The sequence below is a fragment of the Aythya ferina genome (genome assembly GCF_964211825.1).
Source record: "Aythya ferina genome assembly, chromosome: 5".
Taxonomy (NCBI): Eukaryota; Metazoa; Chordata; class Aves; order Anseriformes; family Anatidae; genus Aythya; species Aythya ferina.
Genome location: NC_140301.1, coordinates 39,359,753 through 39,377,101, shown reverse-complemented (window position 1 = coordinate 39,377,101; position 17,349 = coordinate 39,359,753). Strand labels below are relative to the sequence as shown.

Sequence of the window (17,349 nt, the reverse complement as noted above, 5' to 3'; positions counted from 1 at the left end):
TTTATTCTCAGGCTGATTAACAGCGATGCAGTTTTATTATGCTAGTTTATATTACTAGTGTCCTCATGGCTCTTACAGTGAGTGTGGTGAGAGAAGAAAAGGGTATTAGGGCTACTGATTAGGGGAGAAAGTTAATAATAAGAAAGTTAATAATATGCTATCCATGTTTGACAGTAGAGAAGACTGCCAGTTCATGTAAAGTCTCAGATCTCTACCTAGCATGGCTTAAAGCATGAGTCCCAAACTGATTTCTGTGTATTTGAGTTCTCTGAGAATACTTCATAGAGAAGGTGAATGTCAGAACTTCATCTGAAGCTAGTAAGGAAACTTCTTGTGTTAGGCAGTTGATTTTGCTCACTGTGGTTCCTAGGCCTGTATCTGAGCTTAGCTGCAGGATGATGTACAATTGGCAGTTTACTTTGGACATTCACCTGGTCCCCATATGTGCATAAATGCCAACTTCAGTTGCCAACTGAAGGTATGCAACTCTTTGAAATAATGTATCATCATCATCTGTAAGGATTTAGAGCTGGATCCTGCACTGCCAAGAGACACGTTGAAGAATAAGGGGATTGGTAAGTTGTTTTGGACTTCATCCACATAGAAGGCAGGCTGCTGTTCTTAGTTTTCTAGTGATTTCCTTCTTCAGGCTAAGGTATCTGAATGTTATCCAAGTAAGATGAATGTGCAAGCAGTGTGGTCAGGTGTAGAGCAATGAATAGAACCTGCTTGCCACAAGGATAAGAAAGAGCACTTTTTTACTTGCTCTTCTTTGCATCTTCCACAACTCCAGAATTTTTCATTTTACAGGAAATATACAGGTAGACTGCACACTTCTAAAGACTTTTTTATATCTAGGAATGTTGTATGGTTCTTCATTAGAAGGTCACGTACATCTTGTCATCAGAGACCTGAAATTAGAGTTGATGGTGGAGATGCTCAGCTGTAACTGGCTGTTGGCTACCCGCTGCCTGAATTAACATCATTCTTGAAATGCAGACTCTTTTGTATAAGGCTGGGGGAGGGAGATCATTTTAGCAGGCATGTAAATGTACAAGCTTCAAAATTGTTCTGCATCAGAAAAAAAAAGTCAGCTACACACAACAGGCACTTAAACATGGTGTGTACAATCATTTTGTATTATTTGCCAGATCTTCACAAAGAAAATGCCTGGAAATTGAAGATGCATTTATCAGCCATTGTCTCTCTACTCTCCTGTAGTACAAAGGCTGGTGATGGGATGGAATGGGATGTGTACTGTTGCCACTGTGCATGGCCTGTGTCAGACACCCAGCCATTTGCTGCAGTAGGGTGGAATTCCCAGCTGCCCAGTCTTGTCCAGGCTTCCTCAGATTCTGCCAGGCTCCCCTGTAGTATGGGGAGGCAATAGATTGTTGAGCACCAATGTATTTATTTTTATGTTGATACCACATTCCCGAGAGGAACCTTGGGTACGATTTCAGCTGGTCTCACCACACTGTCCAAATCCTTCATCAGGAGCAGCTGGGAGAAGTCACTCAGGTTTCTGCACAGAGCATTGCTGGTACGCCTCCACCCTCCCACTAATCCTGTTAATTCCAGTCTTCGTTTGCCACTCTCCTGGTTCTCTCTTGTTGCTGTGACTGACTGCACAAGTGGTCTTGACTTTGAAAAGTGACCTTCAAATGGGCACCTCGAATAACCTCTACCTCAGACTACTTTGGCTACTCACGCAAGAAATATCTTGTGACACAAAAGAGCAACTTTTGATGGCTGTCATCTCATTGCTTATCCTCATCCCGGAATAGAATAACAAACTTTTCCACATAAATCCTTCCAGAACCACCTGTCTGGCTGAGGAGCTCTCAGTGGGTTACTGAAAGGGATCATTGGTCTGATATCCAGCACCTTGCATCGAACGTCCAGTGCTGCTTTTCACCCCTTATACAGCCATTGGCAATAGCAGCAATAACATTCTGTCAGCACCTTTCTCTGTCCTCTCTGTAGTCCCATCTCCACTCAGAGAAAGGCTTACTGAGAAACATAATCAGTTTGTTGTATCACATTTTGAAAAGCAGTGGAGCTTGAGGTAAAATACCATAGAATCATAGAATGGTTTGGAAGAGACCTTAAAGACCATCTAATCCCAATGCCCCTGCTATGAGCAGGGACATCTCCCACTAGATCAGGTTGCTTAAAGCCCCATAATCACAGTCTTGAACACCTCCAGGCATGGGGCATCCACAGCTTCTTTGGGCAAAAGAGAAAAGAAAGATGAGGTGAATCCTATTGTCTCCCAAAAGGGAGACACAAAAAAAAGAAGATGGGATAAAAAGATGGAATGGGGGAAAAGATCATTTTTCTCCCTGGCATAGTTGTTGTAGTTATCCCATATCAGATAATGACAGATAAGCCTGTATTTACCAGATGGACCAAAAGCAAAAGGAGAGAGGTGAAGAAAGACCTTCTCCTTAAGCTATTTCTTGGTATTCTTTGAAGAAGCAGGGAACCATTCCCTTATGGCTTGCAATAAGCATATATTGGTATGTCTAACACGTACATGCAGAATAGATGCACTATAAAGGTGTACTCCTAAAATTTGAAACAGGGCCTGACTATGTTTGATGTCAGAAAAATGTGGCAGTCTCATTGAATCTCAGCAGAGTATAAAGCCCTGCCGAAAGCAGCATTTTCAGCCCTTCTCAGATGTTAACAAGATCTTGTCTCTCAATCGCCTCTCAGCTAGAGCCGAGGGTCTGTGTTCACTTCTGATGATCAGAAATTACATTTAGTGCTTAACTTGTGACAACAGCCCACCTCTCACACCTTTAGTCAACCTTTTGCCGTTCTTTTATGAAAGAAAGCCTTTTATGAAAGTCTTTTTCCTGTTGCTCCTGGTCTCATGCCACAGCCTCATGGAAAGGCCATTCCAAGTTTCAGGAACACTGGGAAAGCAGGAGCAAAAGGAAAGGAGAGCCTCTAGAAATTGGCTTCCCTTTTTGAGAACTAGAGCTCAGCTTGAATTTTAGGAGCTTTCGCTTCTGACAGACTCCGAGAAAACTCTGAAGCAGGATAAGTAATGACTTCAGGCAGCTGGCATTTTTGCCTGACTGGAGGCTGAGCTTTGCTTGTTCTCAGTAGTGAGGTGATGGCGAACTGCCCGTATTTCCTTGCTGGGTTGGAAATGTCATTCAAGATCAGGTGTGCAAAGGCTGGGGAGAGGTTATATAATATCTTGGCTACGCCTGTCTCACATCTGGCCCTTTGGCATTAAGCTACCTATAGAGAGGATGACTTTGCCCATCCAAATTGGATTTTGTTTTAATCTGGCATTACTTTATTGAGACTAAAAATAGAAGCCAAACTTTGTGTGAATAGAGTAAAAGCAGTGTCTAAAGTTATGAAATGAAATGTGTGGAAGAGCCAGAGAACAGAGAGCCACAACAAACCAGGGAGTAGGAAACTGAGTAAGAGAAAGCAGAATGAGGCCTGTCAAATGCAGAAGGCCCTTAGCAGTCGGGGTGAGGAGCCCGCCCAGCCTCTTCTCCGTAACACAAGGAGGAGGGAGCCTCATGCTGGCTTCCCCCACCATGTGTCCATTTGTTAACGAGGCTGCTCACTGCTCTTTTAATGCAGAGAGACTTCACTCTAATGAATGCAGCTGTGTGTGTGCTGTTTGTGTGTGTGTCCCCCCAGTATTTTTTTGTGACTGGGAACTGCTGCTTTCCTTTGTCTGCCCAGTCCAGCAAGCCAACTTGAAATTGTGCCCATAAGTAAAAGGGGGAGGGAAGGCTGGTCTTCAGTTGTCAGCTGTCCTGGCTTGCTAGTGTCAGTCACCCAAGGATATAAATAAACCCCATCTATTTATTGCCTTTCTTAGTTGTACTATATATTATCGAGAGAATGCTGGGCATCACTCTGGGATTAGAAATTCCCTCTGCTCTGGGATAAAAGATCTGAGTTTCTAGGATTATCAGAGCTTTTCAGGAAGAGAGGAAGTTCCTGTTTTCAACGCTGGATTCAAGAGATTTGGACATGCTTCACAGTTCTGCTATAGACTTGCTATGGGTATGATGGAACAGCTCAAACTAGCACTAAAAAATCTTACCGCAGGTCCCTGACCCAGTGCTGTCAGACTAACCCAGTATTCTGCTCTCATTCCTGCAGGTTGGAAGCAGAGTAGATGAGGTGCTGCTGGTATCTGACCAGAACTCTGTAAACCTGTGCTGAGAAAGTCTGTATAGCATTGGATGGTAGCATACACATATCATCACATTTAAACAACTCCTGTGATTTCCTTGTGACTCAGTCTTATCCAGAAAGTGGAGATAATACTTTTTGCCCCCATGTGACTGTTCAAAGTACCAAAGTGTTAATGTTTTTGAGGTGTAGTCATGGATGACATAATAGTATGTAAACATGTGGACAGACACACAGGCAGATACTTTGTTTTAACACCTCCTGGCAGGCAAGGGATAAAGGAAATTCATTCTGTTTTATGTGGTGATTCACTGCAATGACGCTCATCGCAAGAGGGAATCAACACTTCATGTTGGCTGCTGTCAGTAATCATCTGAGGTTTTTGTTCCCCCTACTCAACCAGGACTTAAAAGGAGGTAGAGTGCTCACAAGTAGCTCTGAAATGATAAAACTTCATAGGGTCATTTACATTAAGATTTATGAAATAATTAAATCATAGCAATGGCCATGAGTTGGACTCATGGTCAGAATGCACCTATTTACATGTAGACATGGGAATGCCCCTCTGTGCTGAGTCCTGAAGGTAGCCACACAGGAAGAACTCATATTAGGTGATTTTAATTCAGTTTGTGAGAAAAGAGAAACTGTATTGTGCATTTCTATAAGACAAGGAAGGCTCAAAAAACCACTTCAAAACAGGAAGATGAGGTTGAAGTTGGCTGCTTCTTTCATGTGCCTTTGTTTTCTTAATATCAGCATATTGCCAAGGGACAGTGTTCTGCTCTGGTATCCTATCTTCATACACATAGTTGACAGTTTGGTGCCTAATTCAGGTTCCAAACTTTCTGTGCAGGGCCATTGCTGGCAATACTGCTTTCTAAACATCTTTCCAAATCCTCTGTACTGTGTGGTGTTTGTCTCTATGCTGGGATTTCAAGGAGAGCGTATTTTTAAAAATATAGCAATATTTTTAATAAACTCAGCTCTCAACAAGTGTCAGTCGTATTTAGGAGCAAGCTGATGGGCTAAATACACAGGACAATGCAAACTGTCCAAAATAAACTTTTTACATTTCTAAGTGTTTTGAATTTTTCTCTTAAGGGAATATCTAAGGTTTTTGACATAAAAGAAGTGACAATGACATTGACTTTTTCCCATAACTTTCCTAAGAAGGAAAATATTGCAGTATGTCTCTATTTATGTCTCTATATGCAATATGTCTCTCTAATAATGAAAAGAAAATCTTTCTTATCCCCATCTTGTTTCTTTTAAAGATCAACTTTTTCACATCCCCACCTCTTCTGCACCAAGGCACTCAGCATCTTTTGGAGTGGGGGAGTAGATTTCCCTGCAAGCAAATGAATAAAAGATGCAGAAAGAAAAAGGCAAAGCATGCTGATATGGGAGAGGGTTTAGAGTTAGTTACTGGAGGGGCATGTGAAGAGATGAGCTGGATTAGGGAAGTGCAGATTTTTTAGGGAAGTTTTGAGAGGAATATCAAGAACACTTTTTCGGACAGTAGCTTATTAAGTTAGGTTTGTCATACTGTGATCTCATCTTGTAGCGCAGAGCAAGGGTATATGGTAGGGAGATCCAGATTTCTGGTGGTGGCTGAGATTTGCAGAGCAGTTCAGCAGTATTTTAAATAAAACAGTCCTGTGATTACTCAAAAGCTTTGCTTTGTGTTTTGTTTTTTTCCAGCCTCTGCTTGCAGAGAAGGACTAACACTGAACATCAGGTGAGGAATCCAGGGTGTTGCTTCAAGTATGGGGCAAAGGAAAAAGCAGCAGTGACTTCAGACCACCACACACCCGTAACACCCAGGGGACGGTGAACAGGTCCCTGCTGAGAGGACAACCCACTGAGGAGAGTACCTGAACATCTGCAGAAGCTGGTGATACAGCTGTAGGCTGAGGTGAATGACTGTCTGTGAGAGCTTCTGGTGCTGAGCCTTGGGGTCTTTCCTCCAATCTCTTCCCGATCAGTAACTGTGAGATCTTTCTATAAGGCAGAGGTCCTCCAACTGTCTGTATCGTTCTTCCCAAGGTCCAAGTTTGAACATAAAGTCTCAAACTTCTTTGCTCAGCCATTTCAGTCTGTCCTAGTCCAGTAACAGCCAATATTCTCTGCTGTCATCACACGGCAACCAACAGCAGAGAAAAATATTAGACCATATGAGCAGAGACATCCTTGTTAGTCGCCGACTTGAATTTTGGCACAGAGCCATGGAAATGCTCAATTTGAATAAAGTCATTTCATTTGTTTGTTTTGGTTATAATTTCGGTTATTAATTCACACCCTCAAAATATTTGCTTTTGCTATATTGGACAGGATTTAAAATTTGTCTTTATGTTTCACTGTTGGGTGCTTATGTTCTGTGTGGCTTATTTTTGTATTTTGATTTCTGTTTGTTTAGGCTATATAAACTTTTTTAATTGGCTGATGTTTTTAGACCCAAGGTTGAACCCTAAGGTCCAGGTGGCTTTTATCAGTTGCAATAGTGGCTTAGTGAAGTACTCCAGTTAGAATTTGCTTAATGTTATGAAAATTAATTTGCTTGTGTTAGCAAACAACTTCAGCAGCTGGAAAATGTATTGGAGAGAAGATCCACCCATCCTTAAAATGAACAGGAAGCAGCTTCAGCTCTGGCTCTTTGTTGGTGCCAGGTTAAAGGAAAACTATTTTCGTGGTGTTTTCCAACTTCTCCCTTGTCAAACAGCACTCGGTATGATTGCAATTCTCAGAGTACAGTGTTTCCTATTGCTTGTGTTGGAGCCCTCAGGGATTGGATTCTAACAGCCTGTTTGATCTGTTTTCTTATTCCACAACTCCCCTGTCACATCTGTATAATCCCCTCATCACCCTGTATAATCAGTGTTAAGAGATCATTCTAATGTGCTGGCAAATTAGATAATGATCAATCCAAACGGCTGACAGAAATAGTGTCAGAGGGCAAAAGTGTTTTCTCTTGAAAAGAGTGTTTGTGTTCATGTTCACTCTTGGGTTGTGCATACTTCTTGTCATTCAAGACCAGATAAATTGTGAGAGGATGAAACAATTAGGTTCATACCCCATTAGTTTAACTATCACTTGCTCCAGGCATAAACTCATAGGACAGAACATGCATTTTACTATTTCTCTTTCATTCACACATATGACAAAGATCAAATACTTCATTTGTCCAAAATCCAGTTCTCTGATGTAGCGTTCCTCTTCTTAATTCATTGGCTTATGTTTCAGTTCCTAGACAGTCATGATCTAATTCGCTTTCTCTGCATTTTTCAGCTCTGTTCTTCAAGAATCTCTGCAGTGCTTGTCTGCTGCCTGTTCCACCATGATATATCACCAGTGACCAGGAGTTCTGTAGAATCTTGTGAAGTTACTACCAGATTATGTCACTTCTGTACTCATCGAATTTTTAGGGATGTTTAAGATAAAGGTTTCTACTGTTTCTACCGGTGCATCACATTGTTGGCTCATCATTAGTGAAAATTCAGTTACAGATGTTTTTTATTTCAAACTTCTGCACATCCTCAGCTGCTGCACATCCTCAGCTGCTGTGGGCTTCAAGACCTTGGGTCTGTCTTCTCATAGCCTACTCTGCCATGTTTGGTGTTGGCTATAGCCTTCAGCTCTGTTCCAGAACTAAGGTGCTATTTCCCTACAAGATTTAACTTCAGTAGATAACTGATTCCATTCCTTGCTTCCTCCCAGGGGATCCAAGTTGTCCTTTATTCCACTGGGTTTCATGTGCAGGATCGAGTAGCTGTAGGATATGCATCCTTGTGGAATTCTCATCTCATCTGGTTTTTCTCTCTAGTTTCTTCATTCAGGTTGTCACAGCCACCACTGAAAACTGTACAGAGGTTTGGATGATAGCTCAGGAAAGGTGATTGTCTTCAGAGTATCATTAACAGAAACAACATTCTTATATCTTTGTCTGGCAATTTACCAGTTAGTGCTGGCTTATTATGAAAGTAAGTTATTTTTTTTGTCAGATTTGCTAGTCTCCTGCCCACTGATTTTGGGATAACAAGTTGTACTCGGTTGTAGCCCACGTCTTCTGAACTTCTTTGCATTGTATGTTAAACGTAGCCAACACCACATCTGTAACTATGATGGCTTAGTGGAAGTATATCAGACATCTTTCCTCTATGATTTTTTAAATATTCAGAGAAATGCACGTTGCAGTCTAAGACCATCCTTTTGAAGGGATGAGTTTTGTCAGCTTTAGGAGCAGTGAAGTCATGCATCGTTTGTCCTTGAAAAATTTTACTTCTGCTTCCAACAAATGAAAAATCCAGAGATATCAAGACTGGTCCTTTACCTCCAGCCAAACACTTCATTTTTGAACTCCTGTTCAGCCTCGAGATATGTTAGGGCAGCCAGATCTTCAAAGGAAATGGCGGTATTACTTTGCCTAGGGCATCTGCTGATCCTAGCTCTGAGCACGGCTGCTGTTATCTTGAGAGCATGTGCAGCGATGCAATAGAGAATCAGGAATAAATCCTGCAATTCCAGCTTGTTATTTTTCCTACTTCCTTATACTCATCAACCTGGAGTCCACATATGTATTTGTGCCTGCTGGATACTGTGAACTGAATGTAGCATGTATTTTGTCTCTTTGCAGGCCTGCTACTTCCATGTCTGTCTCTTTTCAAAAACCTCTCTCAAAGAGTGTTTCAGTTAAGTAATTCAAGAGGGAGGCATAAAACTGTTTTCCCCACGGCTCAGAGAGAATGCATTTTGTGGAAAGTGTTTTCTGGTACAAGAGAGACAAAAGAATGGCAAAACATTCTGAATTTATAATAATTGCACGTGAGGGGAGTACAATTATATAAATTTTCTTCAAGTGGGTATTAGTTTGTCTCTCTCTGCTTTTATGACACTTATATCCCTGCGCTCACCAATGAGTTTCATCAAAAGTGCCTTTGTTTACCATAAGAAAAGAAAATTGCCAGTACAGCACCCCCAACAATCATTCAGCATCTGCTTTGGTGGTGAGACAGCATAATGTAACCAAGGCGTCCTCTCCTCTCCTCTCCTACTCAGTGGTGTTGGCATCACTTGTAAGTTACAGAGTCTTTTCCATGACAGAGAATGGGGCTTGTTGGTTTTGAATGGATTAGGGTGCACACTAGAGGCCACAAGGGAGAGGTTCATACAGAGTTCATGCAAGCCTTTTATACTGTGTTCAGGCTAGGAGCACATCACAACATACATATTAAGAGAAGAATATGAGATGCCCTCCCTTCCAGAAGTAGCTGACTGGTTCTCGGTACATGATGTATTAAGCTCATATTTAGGTTGTTCATCTTAGCCTTTATAACAGCCTTATGGGTGGTGTGAGTACCATCAGTGGAAGATCATGCTCTGATACTAGGTGTAGACCACTTGGACTTTGATGCCAATGAGACATACTGGAATTTGTATTCACAAGACCAGATGTTCTCTCGGACAAACGTGTTTTGTTGGATAGACTCCTCATTCTGAGGCCTTGAAGGCCACCATACATATCTGTGATACTTTTTCCATGAGGAGGTTTTGGTATCAGGACATCTGTTTGCTAGAAGGAATTTCAGTGCTGTGTCTGTGGAGTCTCTGTATGGATGGATTTGAATGGCTGGCAGTGAGAGACCATTCCTCTTCTTGAGCTGTGAAGGAGATCATCAGCTTATAGATGAGTTTATAGAACAGCCTGGAATCTCAGCTTGCATTCTCTCAGGGCTGTACCTTGTACTAATATAACAGTTCCAGTCGTTTTGGATTATTTGCTGGAAACTAAAGTAATCTGGCTGCTGACTTATTTTTGTTAAGGTTTACTTGATCAAACTGCCAAGGACTTTTTTTCTCAGTCTGTCCTACATTTGCTGCTCATGATAATCCTGGGCTTACTGTTTGAACCCATATGGGTTATTTGGTGCTATTTAAATAGTTGGATTTTTTTGTTGTTGTTGTTGCTGTTTCAGTAACTGGCTGATTGATCCTGTTCATATCACTTCCTTGTGGACACATTATTCCTGTGAATCTGTCATGAGTTTCTTCCAAAAGAAACTTCTGAGCTTTACTTAAACATGGGACTTGACCTCCTTTTCTTCTTTCTAGAGTCTCATGTTTCTAGAGCTAAGACATCCCTGCTTATGCTAAACATCATAAATAAAACCTTATTTTATCCCTACAGAATCAGGTCTGTCAGAGAGTCCTTGAGATTGGTTATATCGTGAGCACAAAACTTAGCATTCATAGTTCTTTTCAGGCAGGAACCATTAAATAGGAAAAGAGATAGATGAGGAGTGTAAAGGAGAAGGAGAAAAAGGAATGATTGTTCCAGTCTTGCCCACTAAAAGAAGTAGGATCATCAAATGAAATTAGCAAATAACAGATTCAAAGAAAAAAGTGGTGGTGGTGATTTTTTTTCACAGTATATAATGGACAGTATTGTCACAAGATGTTGTGGAGGCAAAAAAAAGTGTAGTTTGAAAAGGCAAGTAGACAAATAGACGGAAAATAAATCTATTGGGGCATATTAAATATTAAAGTCAAAAAAACAGCAGAGTATTTCTAAGCCTTTTCAAATGACTGTTCTGGGAAAGCATCACAATGAAATTTTCCAGTTCTTAGCTTGTCTATGAGCTATATGCTGTTGACCACGGTCAGAAGCAAGGTGTGGGCTAGATCATCTTGTAGTCTGCCTTTGTATGGATGTTTTATTTTGTCTGTTGCAGTACAGCCTACTAGAATAGCCAAGTCAAGTTACCTTGTATATGCACACATTCACTTCTTGCAGTCTTTGCCTTCTAAAGTGCTTGAGTGCAAAGCACATTCAAGGTGAATGTGCACAATCACAGCACATCTTAAAGAATTACAGTACCTGGTAACTTTTCTTCTCACTTTAGAGCACTCCTGCCCTTTCCAAAAAATGAGATCAAGTTTCCTTGCTGCCTTAGAGATGAGTAGTTAGGAAACACAAACTGCAAAATTGTCGGATTCCCAGGTTTTTGAAGCAGCCTCTCTGTGCAGTTTCAACAAAGAGGACAAACTCCACTGAACTAAAGGTGACAAACAAGGCACCAAGCCTGCCACGAGGAGTCTGCTCTGTCTGTTACCTTACCAAAAAAGGATTTTATTGGCACTCATTGAAAATGAGTTTTCACTGCTGTTTCCAATTTAAAGGAAAGAATCACTGATGACTGTGGAGACCCTGGTGTGAAGTCTTTGCCAGTGGTATTCAGTGAATCATAGTGGTTCCCTGGGGAAAAGAGTATACTTAACAGGGCCTCTTCTCTAAAAGTCCACGCCTACAGTGCACACAATGAACTCGAGAAATCTTACATTCTTTGAAAAGGGATTGCTTCTTTATCTGACCTATTGGACAAAAAAAAAAAAAAAAAAAAAGGCCTTATAAAAAAAAAAGATGTAATTATTAGGAATTTTGGGGTAGTTCAAAATCTATCTTTTATTACTAGAATTTTAAACGTTTACTTGAGGCAGGTGGAGGTGGTGTCATCTCTGAAAGAAATTTCAGCATCGTATTTGGCCTTTTGCTTACTGGCATTCTGGGATGTGCAACACGAGACAAACCCAGAAAATTTGTTTAGTTTGGTGTCCCTGCAAGAGTATTTTAGAAAATATCATTTCACCGCAGATATAGCAATGGTAAAGTGTAGCCTCCTTCCCCTGGCTTAAGAGGAGACAGGTTACTGTGCTCAGCGTAGTTATGTTTGAGTCATAAAGTCTCCTTAGAAAAAATGTATTGGGCTTATTGATCTAATTAATCCCTGTGTCACAAGTAAGACCATGTCAAAATCATGAAGGGATCTTTGAAAAGTTACTTTACTACCAAGTCCAAATGTCTGGCTGTCATTGTTCCCTCCTTCCACTATATAGAAAAAATTGCCTTTTCATTGAGATGGGCAAAGAAAAATGAGAAGGGATTTTTCCCAGCTCTTTCCAGTAATTAATAAATAGGATTCACTTCATATATTTCAAGCGATTTTGCCTTATTTATGTGACTTTCTGAAAAGTACATGCTGTATGAGATCTATCTAATACACCTGGGATGTCTGTGCCATTCTTTAAGGTGTGCAGACAGACAGCTGTGAATCTCCCAGCAGGGCAAGTGAAGCTGTAGCCATCGCATTAGTGTCACTAGTCACAGATCTTATGCTTGCAGTTGCGTGTTGTTTCCCCCATTCAAATCAGGGATGTCTTCCCTCCTGAAAGAGTATTATCTCTACCATTTCTAACTCTAGAAATTCAGCATGTAATACATTTTGTCTTTGATATCAGCCAGGATTGTTGCAAGCTGGACATCTTCCGTAGACTGTTGTTGCAAGTCAGGCTGTCTGCTGCTGTCTTCTCCAAAAAGTGAAGTTTCTTACAAATCCTTGAAAGCAATGGAGTTCTCTTAAGCGTGTAGGCTACCTATAACAGGGTTTCAGCACTTCAAAAGACAATACATAATTTTGTTTCAAGAAACACACAGAACATGGTTACCAAGACATTCCCCAGTCATTACACTACATGCATTGTACAGATCCTGTAAGTTTTGCGCCAGGCTGTACAGCAAATCTTTGCTTTGTCAGCTTCCTGAAGGGGATAATAACCTCAGAAGAAAAAAGAAATCCTTCCTGAAGAATGTCAGGATATCTCTGGTTTGATATGACCCAGCTGGCTTCTTTCATCAACTCAGGTACACGCAGTGGTCCTGACACATTATTATAATGCCTCGTGCTAATTTCTGTATGTGATCAATGAACATCTGCACACAGCTAGTGAAAAATGTCCGGGTGTTGACAAACCACAGAAGAAAGTCACTTTCGCTTTCTGCCACATGCATAGCCCCTACATGGAATTACTTCTTGCATCAGTCTTTGTGGACAGCAATGAGGCATCATCTTGCCTAGCCAATTAAGTGGAATGAGAGGTGAAAACTATCACCCTGCACAAAGAACACTACCTCCTTTAAAGGGGGAGAAATAAATCTCTGTCTTCAGAAGATGCTGTTTGAAAGATTGGTATTCCCTGGTGTAACTGAGCAGTGCCAGCATATACCACAGGGAGCAGAGCTGTTGCCTGAAAGCTGTTCACTAAGTCTGCAGGAAGTGGGAAACCATAATGTGTGTGTTTTGTTTTTTTTTGTTTTGCCACAAACCACAGCTGTAAAGAACCTCTATTCTGTACTAGATATAAAGGTCCTTATCCTTAAGTGCATTTTTCATGGAATCATAGCCCAGTACTGGGGAAGGACCGGCTGCTTGGTTGAATGCCTTCAGACCATCTCTGTCATCTTTCCTGTGCAACCTAGCCCTAGATAAGGATGTTTGAAAAGCAGATGAGTAGCTGTTAAATCCTAGAATCATAGAATACTAAAGTCTGTAATCTTTAAAATTGGTCTTTCCAGGAAACATACTGTGATATCCAAAGTACTGTATAATGTTGTTTCTGAAACTGTGGGCATAAGTGGCGTTTCAAGTGCAATACTGTTATTTAGAGAAGTGTGAGAAATGACAACCATTAATTAGCAATTTTCACTTGCTATATTTCTCGCTGATGTGTCTGAAGTCATTTCAATGACGGTCTGTTTCCCAGTGAGTAAAGCTGCCTCTTCTGTTTTGACTTGCTGCATGATAAAGGATCTTACATTTGTACAGGGCATCTGAAGCCTCTCTTCAAAAGAAGACAAAGGACACTGAACATACTTGCTTCTGTCTGTCAGTTGTGGAGCTGCGTCAAGAATGAACCAGAGCTTAAATGAAATAAAAAATGAAAGAAAATATTTGTAAATCAAGGACCCGAAAATCCAGGTTCTTTTACTAAATATCGTAGTGCACACACTAGTTATTAATTTTATACAGCTTTCAACCAATATATTCTAGTGATTTTTATTGTAAAAAATGTTAATAGATATTATTTTTTAAATAATTATAAGGCATGCATTCTTCCTTGTACTTTATTCAAATCTTTGCTGTTATTCTAAACCACAATTAATGTAGGTTATAGGCAGCCCAAACAGCCATCTATTTTTCTTCACACTTGCAAATCAGTATAGCTTTGCAAGTGTATAGATACCACCCTGTTGGTTCCATGTTCAATGAAAACTGTTTTCTTGATAGATTTAATTGCCTTCCAGCCACTTTTTAAGAGAAGACAACCTAGTACTATAGCGTTGATGATTTGCATGCTACTAGAAACACTTGCAGTGCATAAAGAGCCTTTTCTGTTCAATGGACCTGGCCCTAGGGCTGCATCCTGCGCACCCTGTGGTACTGAACCTGTCCTGCTCTGGACCCTGGATGATGCTGAAGACATCTGCATCATAAGACAGTGTTGGCAAGGGATCCTCGTCTGCCATGGAATGGCTGTAGTGATTTCATTGACAAAAGTAATCCGAGCCAGGAAGCCTCCTTTATTTCTGCCCTGAAGAGGACACCCTAATCACAGGTAAGGAATCTGCAAACGGAGAGAATGAAGATTTGATCATCACAACAGAAGGAGCTGTAAGACATAGGACAGAGCAGAACAGAGCCACGATGTTACCAGAGGAGCGGACAGGTATGTTTGTCTTTTATATCTTTCATTGCTTTTCGACATGGTCTGTCTGGTTTACTGTTTGTTCTGATGCCTCTTGGTTATGGAAGGCTGAAGAACAAAGCACCATATCCGAGTTCACACAGCAGGAACAGGAATGTGCTGCTGCTTTTTTGTAAGGGCAGCAAGATAGCCAGAGACCATCCATCACAAAGACCAGGGGATAAAGACTCATTTAGTCTGCAAAGAGTGTATTATTTGCTGAAATATGAGGGTATGTGCCTGTATTTACTGAAGCAGTATTCCTTGCAGAGCTCTACATTACACTGTAGCCTGAAAAACAAGGTGTTCAAGTTCAGGTCTAGGCCTCTGGCATGCTGTCAGAGTATGCCACAGAGAAACAGGGACTACAAAGATGGCCATTTGATCGGCTGTGTAGGATCTTCCCTATTGCAGTGCAGAATTGTTTTTTTTTACTCTTTCTAACCATTGATCTTTGTTAAAGAGAGGGAAAGTGTGCTGGGATTGTTTTCATCAGCTTTTGTTTGTTCCTGGGAGCAACAAAAGGGAACTGTTGGGAGCTGTATTCATTGTTGACAGTGAAGAGCCCACTTTTCTTTCCCATTGTCTTCCTCAGTTTGCCACCTAGTAACACAGCATATAGGGAACTGCTCTCTGCCTCTCCTCCTTCCCACACAAGTGTCCTGAAATGTTTTGGTAAGCCTGGGCCCAGGAGTGTGTTCAGTCTGTTATTAACCCCATATAGGTAGTAGAGTTTGTTGTTGGATTATAGCTAAAACAGCCCTAGGGAAGTTATTTTGACTGTAAGAAAATGAATTCAGATCCTATCTCACAAACCTAATTCTCAAACGCAGCTGGGAAAACTGAAGTCTGGAGACAAGAGCAACTGAAAGGAGCATTTGACATTGTGGATTGCTGTACCCAGGAGGTTACCTGTATCTTTACTGACTGGACACCCCAAGACACTTCTCCCCTGATCCCCCCTTTCCATTTTGTCTCCTTTCCCAGCAGCTGTTAGACATGGTCCCATCCCTCTGCCACCCCTCCCTACCCTGAGGAGCAGCAGTGAACACGGGCTAGTGAGACAGACCCACCTCAAGGGGCTTGCCAGGGTTAATCTGTGGGTGGTTCTGGCGTGCTCCAAGTGCCACGTATGATTGTGAAGCTCATGTTCTTGCTCGGCTCTTTGCAGCTCCCCCTCCCTGTGTTTTTTTTTTTTGTTTTTTTTTTTCCCCTTACTAGCGAGAAAGCCCTTCAATTGGATGGGCAGCAGAGCCAACCCAGGGCTCCCGAGGAACAATGACCAAAGAACAGACTGCAGCTTGTAAACCAAAACCTCCCCAGGGAATGCTGCTAAAAGGAGATTAGTGAGAATTCCTGCGCCAATTGGCATCTGGATTTCTCTTCCCCCCCCCCCCCCCAGCACAGCCACTAAATTTCTGGCGTATCAGCATGGTAGTGCAGTTGCAATGCATTTATCTGCTCCCTCCTTTGGCAGGCAAGGGGGAAGCATGGGTATGGAGCTGTACAGCAATAAATTAGTGCTGCAGGACTGATCAGAGCTGTACATTTCATCATAACACCAAAGACAGGTCAAGGAGCCCCTGAGAGATGAAAGGGATACAGCTGAGTGCTGGGGAGTGCCTCTATCAAAGCACGTGTGCCCCAGCCAAAATGTCACCAAGGTTGGCAGACTCCCTCCACTGACCCACCCTTCCTAATCTCTAGCCAGCTGGTGATGAAGGACTTGTTTAGGGTTTTTTTACGATGTTTGAGATTACACACTATGGCAGCATCTCAGTGAGGTGTATGGAAGCAGCCACAAATGCAGAGGGTTGGCTGGAAGACCTGCAGCCTGAGCTGCCCACGGAGAGCCCTGGCCACAAGCTATTAAGCAGCTAGGTGTCACTTGACACTCAGCTGCTGGGGACCAGGAACTGGGAGGGGACAGGAAGGAACCTCTGTGGTCTTTAGTACATGGCTTTAAGTAGTTGTGGTTGAGGGAGTCAGAGAGGCAGCCTCTGAATCTCACGTGACATGCAAGTACTTGAGATTTGTACTTTTGGGAATATCTGTGGCTGAAAATAACATACTTTTTAGAAAGAGTATATTCATTACTTGCCTAGGCCACATCTGAGAACTTTTTATGAATATCTCCAATGTTTATGGTAAATCTGAGGGGGATTATTTACCTTTGTGTGCAAGTCTGTACTGGCAGCCCATATATATTCCACTGAACATAGGGCATTTGTCAGCTGTGACAACTGCAATTCCCTGATTACTTAAACAGGACTGTAAGAAGTTTTACATTTGAGGGGAGCTTTATATGAGTCTATGAAAATCAGATGGCAGAGGTGATGTGTACATCTGAAGGATGAGGGAAGGGCAGAGCAGATGCACACCAGGCATTCTTTGAAGGCATGAAGGGATTTCCATTCTGGGGCTCTCTGGCTAACCTAAATCGTACCCATTCCCTTGAAGAGACATCCTGGAAAGGGGAAAGATTTCAAAGTGATCGAGTATGCTACAGCAGTAGCACTTTAAAAACAACAAAGCATCTAGCCCTTCAACAAGCAACTTCCTTGTGGGAAAAAAAAAAAAAAAAAAAAAAAAAGACCA

General features: G+C 41.6%; 1 protein-coding gene across 3 annotated transcripts in view; it reads left to right on the top strand.

Moving 5' to 3' along the window:
• Positions 1-6,457, top strand: part of TTLL5 (tubulin tyrosine ligase like 5) — a 124,784-nt gene extending 118,327 nt beyond the window's left edge. For all 3 annotated transcript variants that reach the window (XM_084519582.1, XM_084519581.1, XM_084519583.1), the window contains one exon: positions 5,881-6,457. In XM_084519582.1, the coding sequence (XP_084375708.1) occupies positions 5,881-5,921 (41 nt within the window). In that variant the 3' untranslated portion in view covers positions 5,922-6,457. The remainder of the gene's footprint in view (positions 1-5,880) is intronic.
• The last annotated feature ends 10,892 nt before the right edge of the window (positions 6,458-17,349 follow it).